The sequence below is a fragment of the Narcine bancroftii genome, chromosome 9, assembly GCF_036971445.1.
Source record: "Narcine bancroftii isolate sNarBan1 chromosome 9, sNarBan1.hap1, whole genome shotgun sequence".
Lineage (NCBI taxonomy): Eukaryota > Metazoa > Chordata > Chondrichthyes > Torpediniformes > Narcinidae > Narcine > Narcine bancroftii.
In genome coordinates this window covers 54,932,955-54,959,323 of record NC_091477.1, presented here as the reverse complement: position 1 = coordinate 54,959,323, position 26,369 = coordinate 54,932,955, and the positions used below count along the sequence as shown (strand labels likewise).

General features: G+C 46.2%; 1 protein-coding gene across 6 annotated transcripts in view; it reads left to right on the top strand.

Annotated features, from left to right (window-relative positions):
• The window catches only part of LOC138743655 (C-terminal-binding protein 1-like), a 147,830-nt gene that overhangs the window by 17,623 nt on the left and 103,838 nt on the right, over positions 1-26,369 (top strand). Inside the window, exon 1 of one of the 6 annotated variants that reach the window (XM_069899187.1) lies at positions 18,952-19,016. The exons of the other annotated variants lie outside the window; for them this stretch is intronic. Within the exon in view, the coding sequence (XP_069755288.1) occupies positions 19,010-19,016 (7 nt within the window). The 5' untranslated portion in view covers positions 18,952-19,009. Of the gene's footprint in view, positions 1-18,951; positions 19,017-26,369 lie in introns of those variants that run through there. 6 annotated transcript variants of the gene reach the window in all.

Genomic DNA, 26,369 nt, shown 5'->3' with positions numbered 1-26,369 from the left:
TTGGGTTTTGCCTTTTGTCAGTGAGGTGGGCTCTGCAGTCTTCTTCAAAGGAGGTTCCTGCCCGCCGAACTGTGAGGCGCCAAGATGCACGGTTTGAGGCGATATCAGCCCACTGGCGGTGGTCAGTGTGGCAGGCACCAAGAGATTTCTTTAGGCAGTCCTTGTACCTTTTCTTTGGTGCACCTCTGTCACGGTGGCCAGTGGAGAGCTCGCCATATAACACGATCTTGGGAAGGCGATGGTCCTCCATTCTGGAGACGTGACCCACCCAGCGCAGCTGGATCTTCAGCAGCGTGGACTAGATGCTGTCGACCTCTGCCATCTCGAGTACTTCGACGTTAGGGATGAAAGCGCTCCAATGAATGTTGAGGATGGAGCGGAGACAACGCTGGTGGAAGCGTTCTAGGAGCCGTAGGTGATGCCGGTAGCGGACCCATGCTTCGGAGCCGAACAGGAGTGTGGGTATGACAACGGATCTGTATACGCTTATCTTTGTGAGGTTATTCAGTTGGTTGTTTTTCCAGACCCTTTTGTGTAGTCTTCCAAAGGTGCTATTTGCCTTGGCGAGTCTGTTGTCTATCTCGTCGATACTTTCATCTAATGAAATGGTGCAGCCGAGATAGGTAAACTGGTTGACCGTTTTGAGTTTTGTGTGCCCGATGGAGATGTGGGGGGGCTGGTAGTCATGGTGGGGAGCTGACTGATGGAGGACCTCAGTTTTCTTCAGGCTGACTTCCAGGCCAAACATTTTGGCAGTTTCCGCAAAACAGGACGTCAAGCGCTGAAGAGCTGGCTCTGAATGGGCAACTAAAGCGGCATCGTCTGCAAAGAGTAGTTCATGGACAAGTTTCTCTTGTGTCTTGGTGTGAGCTTGCAGGCGCCTCAGATTGAAGAGACTGCCATCTGTGCGGTACCGGATGTAAACAGCGTCTTCATTGTTGAGGTCTTTCATGGCTTGGTTCAGCATCATGCTGAAGAAGATTGAAAAGAGGGTTGGTGCGAGAACACAGCCTTGCTTCACGCCATTGTTAATGGAGAAGGGTTCAGAGAGCTCATTGCTGTATCTGACCCGACCTTATTGGTTTTCGTGCAGTTGGATAACCATGTTGAGGAACTTTGGGGGGCATCCGATGCGCTCAAGTATTTGCCAAAGCCCTTTCCTGCTCACGGTGTTGAAGGCTTTGGTGAGGTCAACAAAGGTGATGTAGAGTCCTTTGTTTTGTTCTCTGCACTTTTCTTGGAGCTGTCTGAGGGCAAAGACCATGTCAGTAGTTCCTCTGTTTGCGCGAAAGCCGCACTGTGATTCTGGGAGAATATCCTCGGCGACACTAGGTATTATTCTATTTAGGAGAATCCTATAGCGAAGATTTTGCCTGCAATGGAGAGCAGCGTGATTCCCCTGTAGTTTGAGCAGTCTGATTTCTCGCCTTTGTTTTCGTACAGGGTGATGATGGTGGCATCACGAAGGTCCTGAGGCAGTTTTCATTGGTCCCAACAAAGCTTGAAAAACTCATGCAGTTTGACATGCAGAGTTTTGCCGCCAGCCTTCCAGACCTAGTATCAGGCACACAAAATAACAAGCCCTGCTCAGTAAAGCCAAATGAGCGTGAGGGCTCAGTTGGGCTGAAAGAGGATCCTGAAATGCATTTGTTTATTCTTCCAATTGATTTGGAGAAATTTGTGGAGATGTTTCATGATGTCTCTCAACTGATAATTTTTTTAAATTTGCAAAATGGTTATAACCATATAACCATTTACAGCACAGAAACAGGCCAATTTGGCCCTACTAGAGTCCGTGCTGAACATCTCCCATCGACCTGCATTTGTCCCAAAACCCTCCACACCTCTCCTATCCATATACTTATCCAACTTTTCCTTGAATATTAACATCGATCTCGTTTCTACCACCTCTGCCAGATGTTCATTCCATACCCCCACCACCCACTGTGTGAAGAAATTCACCCTCATGATTCCCTTAAATGTTTACCCTTTTAGTCTTAATCCATGCCCTCTTGTTTGAATCTCCCCCACTTCAGTGAAAAACCCTATTCACATTGACTCTTTCTGTTCCCCCTATACTTTTGAATATCTCTATCAAATCACCCTTCTATGTTCCAGGAAATAAAGTCCCAGCCTGCTCAACATTTCCCTGTAACTCAAACCCTGAAGCCCCGGCAGCATTTTCGTAAACCTCCTCTGAACTCTCTCAATACTGTTTGTATCCTTCCTATAATTTGGTGACCAAAACTGCAAACAATATTCCAAATTTGGCCTCACTAATGCCTTATACAATTTCAACATAGCATCCCAACTCCTGTAATCTATACTCTGATTTATGAAAGCCAACATACTAAATGTCTTTTTCACCACCCTATCCACATGTGATTCAACTTTCAGAGAATTATGTACCATAACTCCTAAATCCCTTTGTTCCACTGCACGACTCCAATGTCTACCATTTAGCATGTATGCCCTATTTTGATTAGTCCTACCAAAATGTTACACCTCACATTTATCAGTATTAAACTCTATCTGCCATCTTTCAGCCTACTCTTCTAACTGTCCTATATCACCTTGTAAGCTTTGATAATCTTCCTTACTGTCCACAACACTGCCAACCTTTGTATTATCTGCAAATTTACTAATCCAATTTGTCACCCTGTCATCTAGATCATTAATATATATAACAAACCAGTACTAGTCCCTGACGTCAAGCGCTGAAGAGCTGGCTCTGAATGGGCAACTAAAGCGACATCATCTGCAAAGAGTAGTTCACGGACAAGTTTCTCTTGTGTCTTGGTGTGAGCTTGCAGGCTCCTCAGATTGAAGAGACTGCCATCCGTGCGGTACCGGATGTAAACAGCGTCTTCATTGTTGGGGTCTTTCATGGCTTGGTTCAGCATCATGCTGAAGAAGATTGAAAAGAGGGTTGGTGCGAGAACACAGCCTTGCTTCACGCCATTGTTAATGGAGAAGGGTTCAGAGAGCTCATTTCTGTATCTGACCCGACCTTGTTGGTTTTCGTGCAGTTGGATAATCATGTTGAGGAACTTTGGGGGACATCCGATGCGCTCTAGTATTTGCCAAAGCCCTTTCCTGCTCACGGTGTCGAAGGCTTTGGTGAGGTCAACAAAGGTGATGTAGAGTCCTTTGTTTTGTTCTCTGCACTTTTCTTGGAGCTGTCTGAGGGCAAAGACCATGTCAGTGGTTCCTCTGTTTGCGCGAAAGCCGCACTGTGATTCTGGGAGAATATTCTCGGCGACACTAGGTATTATTCTATTTAGTAGAATCCTAGCAAAGATTTTGCCTGCAATGGAGAGCAACGTGATTCCCCTGTAGTTTGAGCAGTCTGATTTCTCGCCTTTGTTTTTGTACAGGGTGATGATGGTGGCATCACGAAGATCCTGAGGCAGTTTACCTTGGTCCCAACAAAGCTTGAAAAACTCATGCAGTTTGGCATGCAGAGTTTTGCCGCCGGCCTTCCAGACTTCTGGGGGGATTCCATCCATACCTGCTGCTTTGCCACTTTTCAGTTGTTCGATTGCCTTATATGTCTCATCCAGGGTGGGAACCTCATCCAGCTCTAGCCTTAGGGGCTGTTGAGGGAGCTGGAGCAGGGCGGAATCTTGGACTGAGCGGTTGGCACTGAAAAGAGATTGGAAGTGTTCTGACCATCGGTTGAGGATGGAGATCTTGTCGCTGAGGAGGACTTTGCCGTCTGAGCTGCGCAGCGGGCTTTGGACTTGGGATGAGGGGCCGTACACAGCCTTTAGAGCCTCGTAGAAACCCCTGAAGTCGCCAATGTCCGCGCTGAGCTGGGTTCGTTTGGCGAGGCTAGTCCACCACTCATTTTGGATCTCCCGGAGTTTGCGCTGAAGATGGCTGCATGCGCTTGACGTCCTGCTTTGCGGAAACTGCCAAAATGTTTGGCCTGGAAGTCAGCCTGAAGAAAACTGAGGTCCTCCATCAGCCAGCTCCCCACCATGACTACCAACCCCCCCACATCTCCATCGGGCACACAAAACTCAAAACGGTCAACCAGTTTACCTATCTCGGCTGCACCATTTCATCAGATGCAAGGATCGACAATGAGATAGACAACAGACTCGCCAAGGCAAATAGCGCCTTTGGAAGACTACACAAAAGAGTCTGGAAAAACAACCAACTGAAAAACCTCACAAAGATAAGCGTATACAGAGCCGTTGTCATACCCACACTCCTGTTCGGCTCCGAATCATGGGTCCTCTACCGGCACCACCTACGGCTCCTAGAACGCTTCCACCAGCGTTGTCTCCGCTCCATCCTCAACATCCATTGGAGCGCTTACACCCCTAACGTCGAAGTACTCGAGATGGCAGAGGTCGACAGCATCGAGTCCACGCTGCTGAAGATCCAGCTGCGCTGGATGGGTCACATCTCCAGAATGGAGGACCATCGCCTTCCCAAGATCGTGTTATATGGCGAGCTCTCCACTGGCCACCGTGACAGAGGTGCACCAAAGAAAAGGTACAAGGACTGCCTAAAGAAATCTCTTGGTGCCTGCCACATTGACCACCGCCAGTGGGCTGATAACGCCTCAAACCGTGCATCTTGGCGCCTCACAGTTTGACGGGCAGCAACCTCCTTTGAAGAAGACTGCAGAGCCCACCTCACTGACAAAAGGCAAAGGAGGAAAAACCCAACACCCAACCCCAACCAACCAATTTTCCCTTGCAACCGCTGCAATCGTGTCTGCCTGTCCCGCATCGGACTTGTCAGCCACAAACGAGCCTGCAGCTGACGTGGACTTTTTACCCCCTCCATAAATCTTCGTCCGCGAAGCCAAGCCAAAGAAGAAGACTAGTCCCTGAGGCACTCCACTTGTCACTGGCCTCCAATTCGACAAACAATTTTCCACCATTACTCTCTGGCATCTCCCATCCAACCATTGCTTAATCCATTTTAATACTTCTTCATTTATACCCAATGGTTCCACCTTCCTTACTAACCTCTTATGGGAATCTTACCAATAGCCTTACTAAAGTCCACCACCTTCCCCTCATCAACCTTTTTAGTAATTTCCTCAAAAAACTTTAAGATTTGTTAGACATGATCTGCCTTGTACAAAAACATGCTGACAACTCGTAATCAATCTGTCTTTATACCATCTTTAAGAACACTTTCCATTAATTTACCCACCACCGACTTCAGACTTACAGGCCTACAATTACCAGGTTTACTTTTTGATCCTTTTTTGAACAGAGGAACAACATGAGCCACCCTCCAGTCCTCCAGCACTTCCCCCATAGCCAGTGACATTTTAAATATTTCTGTCAATGCCCCCACTATTTGTTCACTAACTTCTCTAGGGAATATTTTGTCAGGACCTGGAGATTTATCCACCTTGATCTTTTCCAATATACCAACACCACCTCCTCATTAATCCTTATATTACCCATGAGCTCCCTACCATATTTCTTCACTTCATCTGGTTTAATATTCTTTTCCTTGGTGAATACTGAAGAAAAAAAAATTGTTTAAAATTCCACCCATCCACTCTGGCCTCTCATGGAATCTATTCCCCTCATCTTCAAGGGGTCTAATTTTGTCCCTCATGATTCTTTTTTCTAATGTACCTATGGAAACCCTTTGGATTTATTTATTTTTACTTTGCCTGCCAAGGAGGCTTCATGTCTCCTTATATTCCTCAAGCAGTTCATCCATTCCCTGCTTTTTATACCATTGTACACATCCCTCTTCCTCCAAACCAAGTTCCCAATATCTTTTGAAAACCAAGGCTCCCTACAGTTTCTAACCTTTCCTTTAATCTTCACAGGGACTCTGTGCTCTCAGAACTTTTCCTTTGAATATACTCCATTTATCTGCTCCATTCTTCCCTTAAAATCTTATCCCAATTCACACTCTCCAAATCTTTGCTCATCCCCTCGAAATTTGCTTTCTTCCAATCAAGAATCTCAACCTTTTGCCCACCTCTATTCTTTTCCATGGCTAGCCTAAAACTAATAGTTTTGTAATCACTAGACCCAAAGTGTTCCCCAACAAAAACCTTGTCACCTGACCTATCTCGTTCCCGAATAGGAGATCCAATATTTCCCCCTCTGGAGTCTGTTCTTTTATGTATTGATTAAGAAAACTTTCCTGAACACACTTAATAAACTCTACCCCATCCAGAACTCTATACGTATGGGTGTCCCAGTTAATGTTCAGAAAGTTGAAATCTCCCACAACTACCACCTTGTATTTATTGCAAATTTGCTCCTCTTATTTCCCTCAGCCCATTTAGTGATCTATAATACACTCCCATTAATGTATTCATGCCTCTGCCATTCCTCAATTCTACCCAAATAGCCTTGCTAGACGATCCCACCAAACCATCCTGTCACAGCATTGCTGTAATGTTCTCTCTAATAAGCAGTGCAACTCCTCCACCTTTTATCCTCCCCCCCCCCCCCCCCCCCCCAGTTCTGCCATGCCTAAAACAACTGAATCCTGGAATATTTAACTGTCAAACGTGCCCTTCCTGCAACCAAGTTTCACTGATAGCCACAATATTGTATTTCCATGTGGCCATCCGTGCCTTAAGCTCATCCTCCTTATTTACAATACTCTTTGCATTAAAATATATGCACTTGAGAGACTCTCCTCCACATAAACTCCTTTTGTTACCAACTACCTTTACCTTCTTCCCTCCTTCATTTATTTTTACATCTGTTCCCTCCATTTCTTCCAATCTAGGAGTTGTTTCTCCTTATTCTCTGCACTCGCATTCTGGATCCCTCCCCCGCCAAACTAGTTTAAACCCTCCCCAACAGCTCTAGAAAACCTGCCCACCAGGATATTGGTCCCCCTCCAGTTCAAGTGCAGCCCATCCCTTTTGTACAGGTCTGATGCCCCAAAAGAGATCCCAATGATCCAGAAATCTAAACCCCTGCCCCAGCTCCTGAGCCACACATTCATCCTCCACAACTTCCTATTTCTACCCTCACTAGAGCATGGCACAGGCAGCAATCCTGAGATTGCCATCCTTGAGGTCCTGCTTTTCGAATTCTTCTCTAACTCTCTGTTTCCCTTTTCATGATCTCATCCCAACTTCTAACTGTCATTGGTCCCCATGTGGACCATGACTTCTGGCTGCTCGCCCTCTCCCTCCAGAATGCTGTGGACTCTATCAGAGGCAACATACCCACCGGGATTGCCAATCTCATCCAGCAAACCTATCTGATCTCCTAGCCAGTGAGTCCCCAACTACAAGAGCCCTACTCTTCTCCCTTCCCTTCTAAGCCAAGGGTCCAGTTCCTGTGCCGGAGACCCGACCTCCGTGACGTCCCCTGTAGATCGTCCTCCCCAACAGTATCCAAAGCAGTATACTTGTTGAGGGGAGTGGCCACAAGGTTACTCTGCACTGCCTGTCTTCCCCTTTCCCTACATTCACCTATTTCCCTGACTCCTGACTGTTGGGGATAACTGCGTCCCCGTAACTCCCATCTATCACTGCCTCTGCTTCCCTTATGATCCTCAGTTCATCCAACTGCAACTCCAATTCCCTAACCTGGACTTTCATGAGTTGCAACTGGCTGCAACTTTAGCAGGAGTTGTCATCAGAAACATCTGTGCTGTCCCTGACCTCCCACATCCTGCAATCTGAGCATATAACTGCCACCATCATCTGCTCTTCAATTTAAATTAGAGTAATTAAGATAAACCTATAGTATGCAGGAGGATATTTCATATTCAGAAAATTTTACATAATTTGTGTTTTTTCTATTAATAGCACTTGCAAGCATGTATGGAACTGCTGTGATTACATTTCAAACAAACTTGCCACATACCAAGAGACATAGAAAAAGTAGACAGGGCAGGAGTAATAAACATCAGAGGACCTCTGAACAAAGTGAAGGGAGGAAAGTTTAGGAGAGACATTAGGGGTAACTTTTTTTAAAAACAGGGTTGTGGATACCTGAAATGCATTGTCAGGGTAGTGTTGGAGGTTGGAACATTTAAGAGACTCTTAGATCGGCACATGGATGAAGCAAAAGTAGAGGTTATGAGGTCTGGAGTGTTTAGTTTTTTTGTAGGTCTTCAGTATGTAGGTCCCAACATTATGGGCTGAAGGGACTATACTATGCTGTAATGTTCTATATACTAGCTTTATTTGAGGGATGCCAAGGCTGAAGGAGAAATTATGGATTGTTGTTTTGAGTAGAGAAGTTTGAAAGGCAATAGACTAAATTTAAAGTTTGTTCTGTAGAGTAAATAGACTTTTGTTAAGATTGAAGGATCAGTAACGAGGTACTATATATATTTAAGGTGATTAGTAATATGATGAAAAATTGTATTATAGATTAGCTTTCTTCACAAGGCAGATGGACCTTTCAATATAACACGTAGTTGAAAGAGAATCACCTGGCAGTACAGTTGTCCCTCTATCAACTAGACCCCTGCTTCTGCAGATTTCTTGTTTATCTGGATTGGTAGGTTAATTTGACAAAATTGCTCAGAGGATACATCAATGGTGGAACCAATGGAATGTGGGTTGAACAGATGATAAGGAAAATTAATAGAATGGGATTGGTAGAGCCATCATAAACTTGATGGGACAGATGGCATCCTCGTTTCACAAGGAAATATGGAATACAATATGTTCCTGTGAGATTATTTCTCCTTCTTTTGCACTTTAGAGTGACAAAAGAAATTGATGAAGGTAGGACAGTGAAAGTAAGGTGTTTGATAAGGTCCCCCATGGAAAACTCAATTGAGAGGCATGGGATCTAAGGAACCTTGGCTGTTTCGATTTGGATTTGGCCTGCCTGCAGAAAGTAGAAAACAGTAGTCGTAGTAGTTGATGGAATGTATTCTGCCTGGAGGTCAATGAATATGGCATTCTATTCTGTGATTTTTATGAATAACTTGGATGAAGAAATGGAGGCGTAGGTCAGTAAATTTCCAGATATGGGTAGTGTGGAAGATTGTCATAGATTACAACCGGATATAGACAGGATGCACAGGTGGGCAGCGAAGTGGCAGAATTTGTTCAATCTGGATAAGTGTGAAGTGATGCACTTTAAAAGGTCAAACTAAGGCAGAATAGGTGGTTAATGCTAGGATTCTTAAGTGTGGAGGGACAGTGATATCTTAGGGCCCAGGCCATAAATACCTCAAGGTTACCACACAAGTTGGTGTGGTGGTCAAGAAGCCATATGATGAGTTGGCTTTTATTAGTTGGGGATAACTTCAAGGGCTGTGAGGTAATGTTGGAGGTTTATAAAACTCTGATTGGAGTACACTTGGAGTAATGTGTTTAGTTCTGGTCACCTCATTACAGAATGGGCTTTGAAGTTGGTGCAGAGGAGATTTATTAGGATGTTCCCTGGTTTGAAGAACCTGTCATATGAAGCAAGGTTGAGAGAGCTAAGGTTTTCTCTTTGATGGATCAAATGATCAGAGGTAACTTGATAGAAGTATAAAAGATTATGTGGGATTTGGATAAGGTGGGCAGCAAATCCTTTTTGCTGGGGTGACAATGGCAAATGCTAGATAACATCAATTTAAGGTGAGTGGAGGAACGTTTAAGGGAGATGTCAGAGGTAGCTTTTTTTTACACAATGAGGTGGGTGCCTGGAATGCATTACTGGGGTGGTGGTGGAAGCTGGTACAATAAGACTATGGGATAGGCATGTGGATATTATAAAAATAGAGGGTTATGGGTGTGATGAAGGGAAACATTAAATTATTGTGGAGTGGTTTTGCAAAGATCAGCACATCATAGGCTGAATACCCTGTACTGTGCAGTAATATTTAATATTTAGAGAGAAGAGACCCATTCTGTGCATATTTTTCTCCTAAGACTCCAGAAATCAACCTTCTGTATGTAATCTGTGCAAAGCAAGTTTAAGCTTCCTTAAATAAGACCAAAAATCTATGATGTACTTCATATGTGGTCTTGCCAAAGCACAACAGAGTTGCAGCAAGGCAACTTGCTTCTTTAATTCAATTCTTGTTGCAATAAAGGCTAATACAGGTATACTCCGCTGCCGTTGTCATACCCACACTCCTGTTCGGCTCCGAATCATGGGTCCTCTACCGGCACCACCTACGGCTCCTAGAACGCTTCCACCAGCGTTGTCTCCGCTCCATCCTCAACATCCATTGGAGCGCTCACACCCCTAACGTCGAGGTACTCGAGATGGCAGAGGTCGACAGCATCGAGTCCACGCTGCTGAAGATCCAGCTGCGCTGGATGGGTCACGTCTCCAGAATGGAGGACCATCGCCTTCCCAAGATCGTATTATATGGCGAGCTCTCCACTGGCCACCGTGACAGAGGTGCACCAAAGAAAAGGTACAAGGACTGCCTAAAGAAATCTCTTGGTGCCTGCCACATTGACCACCGCCAGTGGGCTGATAACGCCTCAAACCGTGCATCTTGGCGCCTCACAGTTTGGCGGGCAGCAGCCTCCTTTGAAGAAGACCGCAGAGCCCACCTCACTGACAAAAGGCAAAGGAGGAAAAACCCAACACCCAACCCCAACCAACCAATTTTCCCTTGCAACCGCTGCAATCGTGTCTGCCTGTCCCGCATCGGACTGGTCAGCCACAAACGAGCCTGCAGCTGACGTGGACTTTTTACCCCCTCCATAAATCTTCGTCCGCGAAGCCAAGCCAAAGAAGAGAAACTAGAGCGTTCCTAAGAAAACCTCCATAAGCCAAAATGGCATAAAGCAAAAACCCATTGAAGGCTATTTTTTGTAAAAGCGAATTTTCATTTTGGACAGCTGTGTCTCTCTAACCGCAGGTGTTTAATAGTCCCACTACTTAATGCTGCCTTTCTATTTCACACACCAAAGTGAATAATCTCACATTTCCTCACTTTATATAAGCCATCTACCATTTTTATGCACATGTAAACCAAGCAACTTAAATTGCTGACACCCTGTTCTGTAGCCATCTTGTTTCCCACTTTGTCTCACTGGCATTCTTCTCAGTCCTTCATCTAGGTTATTAATTTTGAGGCCTCCAGCACCTATCCCAGGGGTCCACTCATTAATCACAGATTGCAAATTTGAAAATAGTATGTATATCCCTACCTTTTGTTTCCTCTGTGGACTAAGCCTCTATCCAACTCAAACATTAAAACTCCATCAAGTGTACCTTGTACTTGATTAAATGCCATTTGGAAATTCAAATAGATGAACAAAAATGAATTGTTTTTATTTATTCTGCCAGCTACATTTCTCAGAATATTTCATTTCATACAAGCTGTGTTGACACTTCCTGTTCAATTATGCTTTTCTCAGTTGTTATCACTTTTTTGATCATGGGTCCCAGGGATTTCTCAATAGCTGACGTCAGTTTAAATGGCTTACGCTCCCTGGCCACTTGACCCAAGCTTGAGTGCAGTTATGTGTCACATTTGGGTCAGGTTGGGTATCTTGGGGGGGGGGGAAAAATAAGTTCCCTAACTAGATCAGACTCTGAAGTAAAACAAAAGTGTGCAGACACTGTGGTTAAAGTAAAAACAATGCTGGAGAAACTCAGCAGGTGAAATAATGTACTTTATGTAGCAAATATATATAACTGGCATTTCGGCTTGAGCCCTTCATCAAGGTATGGAAAAATGTTGGTAGGCGTCCGAACAAAAAGGTAAAAGGAATATGACAGGAGGTAAAAAGTGGAGAAGGGAGGAAGGGCAGAGTAGCAAGCAGTGGGAGAGGCATGATCCCAAAGACAGGAGGTAAAAAGTGGAGAAGGGGGAAGGCACAGTAGCAAGCAGTAGGAGAGGGATGGCTCAGTGAATGGAGAGGGAAGGGGGTAGAGAGCTGAGCAAAAGAAAACCGGGGGAAGGAGAATGGAGAGTGGGTTAGCAGAAACCGGAGAAGTCAATGTTGATGCCATCTGGCTGGAGAGTGTCCAGATGGAAAATCAAGTGTTATCACCCTCTACCACAACAATTCCCTCTCTGACCCTGCTTGGTCTCTGAGACAGAGTGTTCAGTCCTCAATAGAGGCCCTACTTTTATCCCCCTACACCCACACCGCAATGAGTTCTGCACACACCACAATGCCAAACTTCTTCCATCGCTTCTGTCTCCAGCCTACTTCCTCAACAGTGATTCTTCTTTCTCCACCCCCCCCTCCCCTGCTTTAAACCTTCATCCTCCTCGGACCCTTCATCCTCCTCGGACCCTTCATCCTCCTCGGACCCTTCATCCTCCTCGGACCCTTCATCCTCCTCGGACCCTTCATCCTCCTCGGACCCTTCATCCTCCTCGGACCCTTCATCCTCCTCGGACCCTTCATCCTCCTCGGACCCTTCATCCTCCTCGGACCCTTCATCCTCCTCGGACCCTTCATCCTCCTCGGACCCTTCATCCTCCTCGGACCCTTCATCCTCCTCGGACCCTTCATCCTCCTCGGACCCTTCATCCTCCTCGGACCCTTCATCCTCCTCGGACCCTTCATCCTCCTCGGACCCTTCATCCTCCTCGGACCCTTCATCCTCCTCGGACCCTTCATCCTCCTCGGACCCTTCATCCTCCTCGGACCCTTCATCCTCCTCGGACCCTTCATCCTCCTCGGACCCTTCATCCTCCTCGGACCCTTCATCCTCCTCGGACCCTTCATCCTCCTCGGACCCTTCATCCTCCTCGGACCCTTCATCCTCCTCGGACCCTTCATCCTCCTCGGACCCTTCATCCTCCTCGGACCCTTCATCCTCCTCGGACCCTTCATCCTCCTCGGACCCTTCATCCTCCTCGGACCCTTCATCCTCCTCGGACCCTTCATCCTCCTCGGACCCTTCATCCTCCTCGGACCCTTCATCCTCCTCGGACCCTTCATCCTCCTCGGACCCTTCATCCTCCTCGGACCCTTCATCCTCCTCGGACCCTTCATCCTCCTCGGACCCTTCATCCTCCTCGGACCCTTCATCCTCCTCGGACCCTTCATCCTCCTCGGACCCTTCATCCTCCTCGGACCCTTCATCCTCCTCGGACCCTTCATCCTCCTCGGACCCTTCATCCTCCTCGGACCCTTCATCCTCCTCGGACCCTTCATCCTCCTCGGACCCTTCATCCTCCTCGGACCCTTCATCCTCCTCGGACCCTTCATCCTCCTCGGACCCTTCATCCTCCTCGGACCCTTCATCCTCCTCGGACCCTTCATCCTCCTCGGACCCTTCATCCTCCTCGGACCCTTCATCCTCCTCGGACCCTTCATCCTCCTCGGACCCTTCATCCTCCTCGGACCCTTCATCCTCCTCGGACCCTTCATCCTCCTCGGACCCTTCATCCTCCTCGGACCCTTCATCCTCCTCGGACCCTTCATCCTCCTCGGACCCTTCATCCTCCTCGGACCCTTCATCCTCCTCGGACCCTTCATCCTCCTCGGACCCTTCATCCTCCTCGGACCCTTCATCCTCCTCGGACCCTTCATCCTCCTCGGACCCTTCATCCTCCTCGGACCCTTCATCCTCCTCGGACCCTTCATCCTCCTCGGACCCTTCATCCTCCTCGGACCCTTCATCCTCCTCGGACCCTTCATCCTCCTCGGACCCTTCATCCTCCTCGGACCCTTCATCCTCCTCGGACCCTTCATCCTCCTCGGACCCTTCATCCTCCTCGGACCCTTCATCCCCCTCGGACCCTTCATCCCCCTCGGACCCTTCATCCCCCTCGGACCCTTCATCCCCCTCGGACCCTTCATCCCCCTCGGACCCTTCATCCCCCTCGGACCCTTCATCCCCCTCGGACCCTTCATCCCCCTCGGACCCTTCATCCCCCTCGGACCCTTCATCCCCCTCGGACCCTTCATCCCCCTCGGACCCTTCATCCCCCTCGGACCCTTCATCCCCCTCGGACCCTTCATCCCCCTCGGACCCTTCATCCCCCTCGGACCCTTCATCCCCCTCGGACCCTTCATCCCCCTCGGACCCTTCATCCCCCTCGGACCCTTCATCCCCCTCGGACCCTTCATCCCCCTCGGACCCTTCATCCCCCTCGGACCCTTCATCCCCCTCGGACCCTTCATCCCCCTCGGACCCTTCATCCCCCTCGGACCCTTCATCCCCCTCGGACCCTTCATCCCCCTCGGACCCTTCATCCCCCTCGGACCCTTCATCCTCCTCGGACCCTTCATCCTCCTCGGACCCTTCATCCTCCTCGGACCCTTCATCCTCCTCGGACCCTTCATCCTCCTCGGACCCTTCATCCTCCTCGGACCCTTCATCCTCCTCGGACCCTTCATCCTCCTCGGACCCTTCATCCTCCTCGGACCCTTCATCCTCCTCGGACCCTTCATCCTCCTCGGACCCTTCATCCTCCTCGGACCCTTCATCCTCCTCGGACCCTTCATCCTCCTCGGACCCTTCATCCTCCTCGGACCCTTCATCCTCCTCGGACCCTTCATCCTCCTCGGACCCTTCATCCTCCTCGGACCCTTCATCCTCCTCGGACCCTTCATCCTCCTCGGACCCTTCATCCTCCTCGGACCCTTCATCCTCCTCGGACCCTTCATCCTCCTCGGACCCTTCATCCTCCTCGGACCCTTCATCCTCCTCGGACCCTTCATCCTCCTCGGACCCTTCATCCTCCTCGGACCCTTCATCCTCCTCGGACCCTTCATCCTCCTCGGACCCTTCATCCCCCTCGGACCCTTCATCCCCCTCGGACCCTTCATCCCCCTCGGACCCTTCATCCCCCTCGGACCCTTCATCCCCCTCGGACCCTTCATCCCCCTCGGACCCTTCATCCCCCTCGGACCCTTCATCCCCCTCGGACCCTTCATCCCCCTCGGACCCTTCATCCCCCTCGGACCCTTCATCCCCCTCGGACCCTTCATCCCCCTCGGACCCTTCATCCCCCTCGGACCCTTCATCCCCCTCGGACCCTTCATCCCCCTCGGACCCTTCATCCCCCTCGGACCCTTCATCCCCCTCGGACCCTTCATCCCCCTCGGACCCTTCATCCCCCTCGGACCCTTCATCCCCCTCGGACCCTTCATCCCCCTCGGACCCTTCATCCCCCTCGGACCCTTCATCCCCCTCGGACCCTTCATCCCCCTCGGACCCTTCATCCCCCTCGGACCCTTCATCCCCCTCGGACCCTTCATCCCCCTCGGACCCTTCATCCCCCTCGGACCCTTCATCCCCCTCGGACCCTTCATCCCCCTCGGACCCTTCATCCCCCTCGGACCCTTCATCCCCCTCGGACCCTTCATCCCCCTCGGACCCTTCATCCCCCTCGGACCCTTCATCCCCCTCGGACCCTTCATCCCCCTCGGACCCTTCATCCCCCTCGGACCCTTCATCCCCCTCGGACCCTTCATCCCCCTCGGACCCTTCATCCCCCTCGGACCCTTCATCCCCCTCGGACCCTTCATCCCCCTCGGACCCTTCATCCCCCTCGGACCCTTCATCCCCCTCGGACCCTTCATCCCCCTCGGACCCTTCATCCCCCTCGGACCCTTCATCCCCCTCGGACCCTTCATCCCCCTCGGACCCTTCATCCCCCTCGGACCCTTCATCCCCCTCGGACCCTTCATCCCCCTCGGACCCTTCATCCCCCTCGGACCCTTCATCCCCCTCGGACCCTTCATCCCCCTCGGACCCTTCATCCCCCTCGGACCCTTCATCCCCCTCGGACCCTTCATCCCCCTCGGACCCTTCATCCCCCTCGGACCCTTCATCCCCCTCGGACCCTTCATCCCCCTCGGACCCTTCATCCCCCTCGGACCCTTCATCCCCCTCGGACCCTTCATCCCCCTCGGACCCTTCATCCCCCTCGGACCCTTCATCCCCCTCGGACCCTTCATCCCCCTCGGACCCTTCATCCCCCTCGGACCCTTCATCCCCCTCGGACCCTTCATCCCCCTCGGACCCTTCATCCCCCTCGGACCCTTCATCCTCCTCGGACCCTTCATCCTCCTCGGACCCTTCATCCTCCTCGGACCCTTCATCCTCCTCGGACCCTTCATCCTCCTCGGACCCTTCATCCTCCTCGGACCCTTCATCCTCCTCGGACCCTTCATCCTCCTCGGACCCTTCATCCTCCTCGGACCCTTCATCCTCCTCGGACCCTTCATCCTCCTCGGACCCTTCATCCTCGCCAGCTTCCCACCCTTGATCTATTATTTCCAATTGCTTCTAAGACATCAACTGGCTCAACTTCACCACTCTCCTCGTTTATTCTAATCTTGCCTCCTGTGAATGCTCTGCCCTCCACTCAGTCTGCTACAATCCCAATCTCACCATCAAACCAGCAGACAAGGGTTGCGCTGTTGTAGTCTGGCCTCCACCTTGCTGAGGCCAGACAACTGTTCTCAATCACCTCCTCCTACTTACCCCTTGCACAGGACCCCACCACAGCTCTTCACATTACCATCTCCCAACCTCATTATCTCTGGTCACCTCTCATCCATGGTCTCCAACCTCATTGTTTCCCATCTCTACACTACCCGGTTCTGCCTTTTACCCTCTAGGTGGATCCATTGTTTCTACTTGCTCTTGATTCTCCAAACTAGTTTGGTCTTGCTCAACCTTTTCTCCCCGGTCCATTCCATCCCCACCTATATCCATGATACCTCGTATGCCCTCCATCTTTTCACTTACTTCATATTTCCTGAACTGGACTACCTCATTTTTACTTCCTAGACTACATCCTCACACCCGGTCCCCTGCAAGGATTCTACATTAAAGAGACTGGGTGCAGACTGGGAAATCACTTCACTGAGCACCTTTGCTCTGTCCACATCTGTGGACAATCACTTCAGTTCTGCATCCCACTCCCACATTCGTGTGCCTGTCCGTGGCCTCATGCTATCCCATTAAGACTTAAATCGAAGGAACAATACCTAATTTTCCACCTGGGCATGGTCCAGCCGGATGGCTTTAACGTTGACTTCTCCAGTTTCTGCTAGTGGTTAGCACAACACTTTTATAGTGCCAGCGATTGGAACTGGGGTTTGAATTCCACACTGTCTGCAAGGAGTTGGTATGTTCTCCCCGTATCTGTGTGGATTTTTTCCGGGGTGTAGGTTAATTGGGTAAAATTGGGCAGCATAGACTTGAGCCAAATGGCCTGTTACCATGATGTATGTTTTTAAATTTACTCTCCTCGCGTTCTCTCCCCTCCTTCCACCCCCTCCCTTCTTTCCCTTAGCTTTCCACCCCCTTCCCTCTCTATTCACCTAGCCATCCCTCCTCCAGCTTGCTGCTATGCCCTCACTCCCTTATCCACCTATTACAACTTGCCTTTGGGACCATGCTCCTTCCCCCTTACCTTTTTGTTTGGATGCCTGCTGAAATTTTTCCATACCTTAACGAAGGGCTCGAGCCCAAAGTGTATCTTTGCTATATGAAGTACACTGACCTGCTGAGTTTCTCCAGCATTTTATTTTTTACTAGATCAGACTCAGAGTGCCAAACATCTGATTAGATTCTAGTTGGGTTTGAAATTTTAAACTCAGCCAGTGCTCTTTACCTATTGAATGGTGATGAGCATTATTCATGAACTTTGAAGGATGACAGAACATTTTTGAAGGATGAGAACCATGCGTCCATATTACCTTTAGAACCCTGGCGTGCTGACAATTTGGTCCGAGGGATTTAGCAACATTTTTTTCCTTTAGCTTGATCACTACTATTTCTATAACAATATTAATTATTTTAAGTACCTTGCTTTGTCTTTGAGTCCAGTGTCGTCTCTGATCATCTTAAGTAGCTCAAGATGGATCATTTTTCCCTTGAACTCTTTGTTAAAAGAATGTATTTTTTCTTGGAAAATATGATTTTTTTTTTTGTCTTCTACTGCTTATCTTCCAGTGCAGCATTGTAATTTCCTGAATTGGTGAAGCTAATTTGCCCCTCATACCTGTGAAATGAATATGAAATTCTGCTGTGGTAATATCAGAGGAGCCATTACTGCATGAGCACTAATTATTCCTGACTTAATTATATGTGACCAGATCTAAAGTGTTTTCTGACCTTTTTTTTTGTGCATTCAAAGAACTTGTCTGTTTTGTCAGTTTGACTTTCCTAGTCCACACGGAGTTATTAAAAAGGATGCAAGGCCCTAATATTTTTTTTTACTGATAATGTATCCAATGGTGCAGTGGCATCATCCCAATCCAAAATTATCTGAGCCAATACCCCTTTTGCTACTATATTCACTTTATTTTGTATTAGAACTACCCCTTTTCTATTTGGCATCCATATCTAACATGTAATGTATCTTCAGGTAATTATTTCCTTACCTCATTTAACCTGCAACTGTTAATGCTCTGTATTTAATATGGTTAAGTTCAAAGGAGGGAGGTTTATATAAAATTATATAATGCACTTTACCTAACTTATAGTTGGGTCATATGGTTCCTTGATGAGGCAAAGTACAAATATTTTTAAAGAAGGCAAACGGTTCGAGGTCATTGATATATTGTTCAGTGGATGTTGGTCATAAAGTGCAAATGCAATTTGAAATATGTAGAACTGTGGCACTCTGGTTCTTTAAAAATATTCAGGAACCTGATGGCTGTTCTTGAAATGGCCTATAAATTCCTTGTTGAGTAATTACAAGCTTATTATAGTAATTATTCCTGTTGATGCTGTGGGCTGTAAGGCATTCTTATAAGACGACAAGCAGAGGGGCCAGCTGAATTATCTCAAAGCTACTCTGCTGCTCCCGACATCTTATCCAGAGCCTCTCCCAAGGGAGGCTTACTGATGCTTTGTTCGGGGGGGGGGTTTCCCAGTGGGAATTGATGGCTGTAAATGAAAAAAAAATCATTCTGAATAAAATCCACTGTTAGTGGTTTGGGCTCTTTAACCAAAAGAGCAAGATGTATAGCTAATGAGCTTTGTCATGGTTGGCTGGCACTGAATAATGTCTGCGTCTGATTGGTTTGTCTTGAGGCTGTGTGTGTGTGTGTGTGTGTGTAGAAAGTGAGTAGAGCACACTCTGCACATTCTCCATTGCTTCACTGGATTAGCTTAGATTCTGGGAGAAAGCAGTGCAGGCAGGAATGCAAGGTTAGTTTTTGTGTTCTCTCCTCTTTCTCTCTCTTGTCTTTAGATTCAGACCAGCACGAATGAGCTTTGTTTTAAAGCTATAATATTGCAAGAGGTTAAATTGAAGGGGGGGAGGGGACTTTTTTTTCCTTGTTGGTAAGGTCAGGGTGGGGTTGCCGCAGCTGGGTTGCTACTGTTCCTGCCGCTCCTTTGAAGGTAGGGCTGAACAGTGGTTTCTGTGCTCAGAGCTATCGGCAGGGAGGTTATCATTGTTGCAGAATCTAAATCCAATACAACACCAGGTTGTTGCTGAGACAAAAACGCATGATTTGGGATCAGTGTTTCTCTCTACCCCCACCCCAACAGAAAAACGTAATTAAAGATCTAGAATCTGTTTATCAATTTATCGAACTCAACTATCCCCTTCTTTTCCCCATTCCCAACCTTACAACCTGCAGAAGGTGGAACAATTTGGAAAAGGATTTTCTTTGAAAAACAGTATTTTCCGAGAGCAGTTGAGTGAACTAAACGCAGCCTGTCACTGCTGTTGGAGTAATTTGTCTTTTTAGAGAGTGCACAGATGCTAACTCTGCCCAGAAAGGAGGGGCAAATGAATGGCATTGCTTGTCAATCAACTCAATGAATAGCAATATAACCAGTAAATGCAGAGCAATGATCTAACTAAGGGAGACTGATGCAATGAAAGAATGCTTCTATGTGATTGAACCGATTCAACAGTTAACTATGTAGATAGGTTTGCTGGTCTCTACTATGCATGCCATCATTTTACCAGGAAGTTCCGATTCTGTTTCCAGTAGTAAAGTTAGTTCTGCTTAGACTTGTGGTTGTTGGAGGGCAAGAGGTTGACTGGTTCTGTTTGTTAATTGAGCAGTGTTGGATTAAATAGAATGGGCAAGAAATGCTTGGTCTTTACAAACTTTTTGATTGTTAAAGTACTATGCATCAAGGGAATAAAGTATGTTTTATTCTGTCAAGTGTTGTAACACTCCAGTAACATTGTAGTTTAATGAGTGATCCTAAAATCCAGTAATTGTGCGTTCTAATACGTGCATTTGTAATGTGCCAGCAATATTTGGTGTATTATATATGGAATGTTACAGTATCCCAAGAATATGCACTATATTCATTTTTTAATTTAATTTTTTTAAAATTTAGACATCCACCATGGTAACAGGCCATTTCAGCCCAGGAGTCCATGCTGCCCAATTTATACCTACCATAGTTAACCTACACCCCTGGTACATTTCAAATGGTGGGAGGAAACCGGTGTCCCTGGGAAAAACACACGCAGACATGGGGAGAAGTACAAACTCCTTACAGACTGTGTGGGATTTGAACCCTGGTCCCAGTTGCTGGTACTGAAAAGGTGTTGGGCCAATCGTGTTACATTATAGGATCTGGTGTTGTAATTTCCTAGGTTAGTATGTATAAGTCACTCAAAAATGTAATTACAAGTGCAAAAGAGAAATTCTGCAGCTATTGGAAATCTTAAAGTTAAAGAAAATGCTGCAAATATTTGGCAGGTTGATGGACAAAAGGAGTGAATTTTTAAGTTGGAGATTTTGTGTTGGAGCTACTGAAAATTGTCAACTTGAACTTTTAACTTTGTTAATGAAAGGTAAACATTGATCAGAACTCCTTCAAACAGTGCAATTAAATTATCTGTGAGACATACGAGAGCCTGCAGATGCTGAAATCGTTGGGGGGGGGCGGAGGGAACTGCTGGAGGAACTCTGATCAAGTAGCATCAGTGTTAGAGAAAGAATGGTCAAGGGAGATGTCCAATATGAAGACAGGATGGAAGGGGTTGGATAGGGGACAGCAGGAGATGGTGAACAAGGAAATGTAAGGATGACTGACAGATGGGGAGGTACAGCTAGTTGACTGGCAAGCTCCAAACAAAGAGATGGAGAGGCAAGAGAGAAAAAAGGGTCAGGTGTAGGAAGATGAATAATATAGGTGAAGTTGAAGGTTATTAGAGAAGGGTGATCAGTGGAGACTAAGGCTACTCAAATCTAGAGAATGATTATCTACAGATAGCCAATAGAACTTTTGATTAAATCTTTCATTTGAAAGGTGGCATCTTCAATAATACGCTGTTCCTCATTCTGCACTGTTGCAGCAATCTAGATTTTGCACTGCAGCCTCCAACTGAGGTTGACATTCCAGAAGAATATTTAAAAGTACCAATGTACTTCTTGCCAGATTTCCTGTTGTTTTGGTTTTCTTCACCTGGTATGTCTTTGTATTTTATTTATTCTTGGCCATGTATCTCTCATTACTTGATGCACCCAAGTGCATTTGCTTGCATGCATGTGTGCTCTTGGGAATTTTTCAAAAAGAGTAGCTGGATACTTTTGATCACCAATTCTTTTTAATCCATGACGTTTTCTTGGTATTTCTCAGTAACTAATCCAACATTTTAAAAACTCAAAAATAAGTGTCCATTGATCAAATAAGTATTCTGGTACAGGAAGTTAAATTTTATTTACTGCAGTACTTTGCAGAAGTGGTGCTCTCAATATAATTCCTTAAGATCTAGCTAATTTGTCATAAGTTTAGTGAATTAATCGGGGCATTGAATGTAATGACTGAGGCGACCTTCAGAATATCCAGTTCTGCAAATACACTCGCTTTCTGATACTTGAAAACAAAAGTTCTGCAAATAGCAAGTTTATAGCAGGGTTTCTCAAACTTTTTCTTTCCACTCACATACCACTTTAAGTAATTCCTATGCCATAGGTCATCTGTGATTTTAGTAAGGAATTACTTAAAGTAGTATGTGAGTGGCAGGGGAGGGAGGGGGTGGGTGGTGGGAAAAAGTTAAGAACCACTGCTTAAATCCACTTGTTACGAAATATTTTGTTTGAGGAAAAATTGACATTGGCCTATTTCATTTTGAGTCAATTCGGTACGATTAAAACAGTGGTTTTCAAACTTTTCCATTCACATACCATCTTAAGTTTGTAATCACTTATTAATCACAGAGCACCCATGGCACAGGGATTATTTAAAGTGGTATGTGAATGAAATGCACCATTTCATCAGATGCAAGGATCGACAATGAGATAGACAACAGACTCGCCAAGGCAAATAGCGCCTTTGGAAGACTACACAAAAGAGTCTGGAAAAACAACCAACTGAAAAACCTCACAAAGATAAGCGTATACAGAGCCGTTGTCATACCCACACTCCTGTTCGGCTCCGAATCATGGGTCCTCTACCGGCACCACCTACGGCTCCTAGAACGCTTCCACCAGCGTTGTCTCCGCTCCATCCTCAACATCCATTGGAGCGCTCACACCCCTAACGTCGAGGTACTCGAGATGGCAGAGGTCGACAGCATCGAGTCCACGCTGCTGAAGATCCAGCTGCGCTGGATGGGTCACGTCTCCAGAATGGAGGACCATCGCCTTCCCAAGATCGTATTATATGGCGAGCTCTCCACTGGCCACCGTGACAGAGGTGCACCAAAGAAAAGGTACAAGGACTGCCTAAAGAAATCTCTTGGTGCCTGCCACATTGACCACCGCCAGTGGGCTGATAACGCCTCAAACCGTGCATCTTGGCGCCTCACAGTTTGGCGGGCAGCAGCCTCCTTTGAAGAAGACCGCAGAGCCCACCTCACTGACAAAAGGCAAAGGAGGAAAAACCCAACACCCAACCCCAACCAACCAATTTTCCCTTGCAACCGCTGCAATCGTGTCTGCCTGTCCCGCATCGGACTGGTCAGCCACAAACGAGCCTGCAGCTGACGTGGACTTTTTACCCCCTCCATAAATCTTCGTCCACGAAGCCAAGCCAAAGAAGATGTGAATGAAAGAAAACATTTGGGAAACCTTGGTTTATTGAAAAGAAAACATTGACTTTAACTCCCAGATTCTCACTCCGGCAGAGACAAGCCTCAATCCTACCTGTGCCCAAGAGGGTGGTAACTTGCCTAAATGACTATCAACCAGTAGCACTTGCATCACACCAGCAAGATCACACACAGCTCATGTGCATTGGACACAGGTAAACGATCAATACTCACTGCAACCTGCAGTTCCCTCAGATAATACGAAAAGATGTCATAAACAGTACCCATTCAGCACTCAATCAGCATCATCAAGATTTCATTGATCATAAAGCCTTAAGGCATTAATCTTCCATTCAGTGAGATCATCGTTGATTTTTGTCTTTTTCACTGATCCCCATATCCTTGTTTTCCACAGTGTTATGGATCGCAGCCTGAAATAAACACTTGAATTTTCGTGGCCCCTTGAGGTGAAATATCTAAGAATTTACTGCCCAATGATTAAAGGAGTTCCTTCTCTTAATTCTAAATGGCCAATTCCTTACCTGAATATCATCAGCTAATAGAAGCAGCCTCCTTGAATCTATTTACCAAATCTTCTTTGATATCCTAGGGATGTTGTACGTGTCCACAGGATAATTTGCAACTCATTCTTCAATGGCACATTGATGTGGATTGATTTTTCTTATTGGACCAAAATCCAGAAGCAGATGTTCTACAGAATGCCTCTCTCGTTGCATTTTTGAACAGCTTGAGTTAGGAGTTGTAAGCAATGTAAGGAATGAATGTTTTAGAAGAAAATCCTGTTGGTTTCTGAAACTCCTATGTCATCAGTTTGCAGCAGGAGCTTGTAGACGATGCCACTCAGAAATTGAAGAGACAATCTGTGCAATTGTTCGTGATGGATATGTTGAACCCATATAACAATAAACATGAACTTTGACCTTTGAAATTGATATCAACCTCTTAATGGACAGTGAAGCTGTTAAAATCTGGGAGCTCAATGCCCTTAAGATTCTGTGTCCAAAGGGAAGTGTTCTTAACTGGAAAATCTCTGCCTTAGCCAACTAATAATTACACAGCAAACTCATTTTTACCATCGATATACTTGTTGCTACAATAGCAGGGACCTCCCAGTGTCCAACCATTTTAATTCCATGAAGCATTCCCACACCTCGTGCACTGCCAAACTAAGGCTACCTGAAAACCCGAATATTCCACCTGGGCACTCCAACCAAGCAGCATTATTGTAAACTTCTCCAGCTTCTGTTAAACCCTATCCTTCTGTCCCTCGAGCTCCCTTTCCCATACCATTTTTTAGCTTTTTTTCTGTTCTTCCTTCCCACCCATATCCATCTATGACATGTTAGCTTGTACATTTTCCCCCTGCCCCTTTCTCTCTCCTCTCATCCCCTCAACATTTTATTCAGCCGTCTGCCTACTTTTTTGCTCATATCTTGACGAAGGGCTAAAACCAGAAATGTTGGTTATCCCCAGCCATTCTAAACCTTTATTTGGCAATGGGCCCCCCAGAACTCTGCTCGAAGTTTGTGAGCCCCTTCCCTGTACAGCAGTTGAGTGTTAATTTCTTCAGTACTTCTACCAATGGCATATAAAAACAAAAAAAATATTGTTACTTGAGGTGAAAAGAAACTTGGCTTTTCCTTAAACGTGCTATGACCCCAAGGACCCCCATCGAGAATGGATGCTCTCAAATCTGCGTGACCTGCTTAGTTTCTCTGGAATTGTTGTACTGCAATGCAATCACAGCATCTGCAGTCTTTTCTGTTTAACTCCTTTAAAGCACATGTTTTTTGCAAATGTGGGAAGGAAGAGTCTGGGAAATTGCTCTTCTCCCAGTTTTATTGCCTTGCAAAATTTACATCAGCATTTTTATTTTGAGGCATGTGAACTTCAAAAGTATTTTATGGACTGGGTTTGGGGTTGATCTGGATATTCTACCCAGCTGGATGTTTGTAGAATAGGCATGAGTTCTGATGAAGGATCTCTGCAGTATAGTTAAACCCCAATTTTACATGCCCCGATTGAATGGGAATTTAGCGCGGCCCTGCTTTTTTTGCAATGAGATTTTAGGGACCCCAATGATCACATTATAATGGGATTTTACTTTACGAAATGGTAAGGAATGTGAGCATTCATTTTTTTAATCATTCCACTGCTCATGGATTAACATTGTATACAGTATCACCAAGAAAGCAGATTAAAGTGTAGTGATAAAGTATGATAATTAGTGTTCCAGTTACATTTTGTAGCTTGTGATTTGGCATGTGCAGTTGATTAAATATTATCCAGTAACCATTGTTTTCCCAAATAATTAACTAAAAAAATCACAGAATTATTTACTTTTGGAATTGTTTTTGGGATAGGATTTATTTTTGAATATGTCAAATGCTCGAAATTAGAGAAAGAATCCATACATTAAAGTATTTTTTAATACACGCAACATCCTTTGTAGTTTTATTCCCCAACTACCTGTCCACAGTTCTATCTCTGTTGATTTTGTCCATATAATATGATAAGAGCCGAGTTGTATAATGAAATGAATAAGGAGCAAGAGCGTATGAGAATGCTCTCTGGGAGGGTAACTTAACTGGGTGATGCAGAGAAATTATCGCTTGGTAAAGTTGTATGACTTGGGCTAGGTGGAACATGGATATGAGATAAAAAGATTCACACTTGCCTCCCGCAAGTAATTTGTGTTGATATTCTTAATGTGGAGAGAAAAAAATCTAGTCGTAATGTAACTGAGTCAAAATGGGGAAATCTAACCAGTGGAATTTTGTAGTAGGCCTGACAGAAGATGTAGCTACAGTAATCATGGGTTAGCCAATGTGAATTGTCGTCTATGATTAAATTAGAACATTTGAGCAGCCAATTCAATAGCAGCATTTTTGTCCACAAGGCCAGGACTAGCAGAATCAAAATCAGATATTTTATCATGTTCTTCATTCAACTATTTGCTGCAGTTGAGTTCAAGTTTATTGTCATGTTGTACCTGGTAAGCAAGAAGTTTTCTTCTGTGAGGAATCTAGCAAATTAACCTCATGAATGCAGCCATATAAAGTAGGAGAGCAAGAACACAATTGGAGATTATAGACTGACAGTGAAAAGATTAATTGGTATAGCAGTGGCAGTATGAGAGGACTGTTGAGAGATTCATTCAGGATTCTGATGGCTGTGGGGAAGTAACAGCCTTTAGCACTTTAGTGTCTGATTTCGCATTCTTGTACCTTCTTAATGGTAGGAGGGAGAACAGTGGGACGGGTCACTTTGTATGTTGGCTGGCTTTCCTAAGCAGCAGGTTGAAAATAGGAAGGAGGTTTCTGTGATATTCTGAGTTGCATTCACCACCTTCCGTAGCAGCTTCTAATCTTGGCCAGGGCAGCTACCATACCACACTGTGATGTATCCAGCAAGCTCTCTCTGGTGTACCTGTAGAAGTTGAGTGATGTAGGTGACATGCCAAACCTCTAATTTCTTTTTTAACAAAGGTGAGGTGCTTTCTTGACTGTTGTGTTGCATCAACATAATTGGTC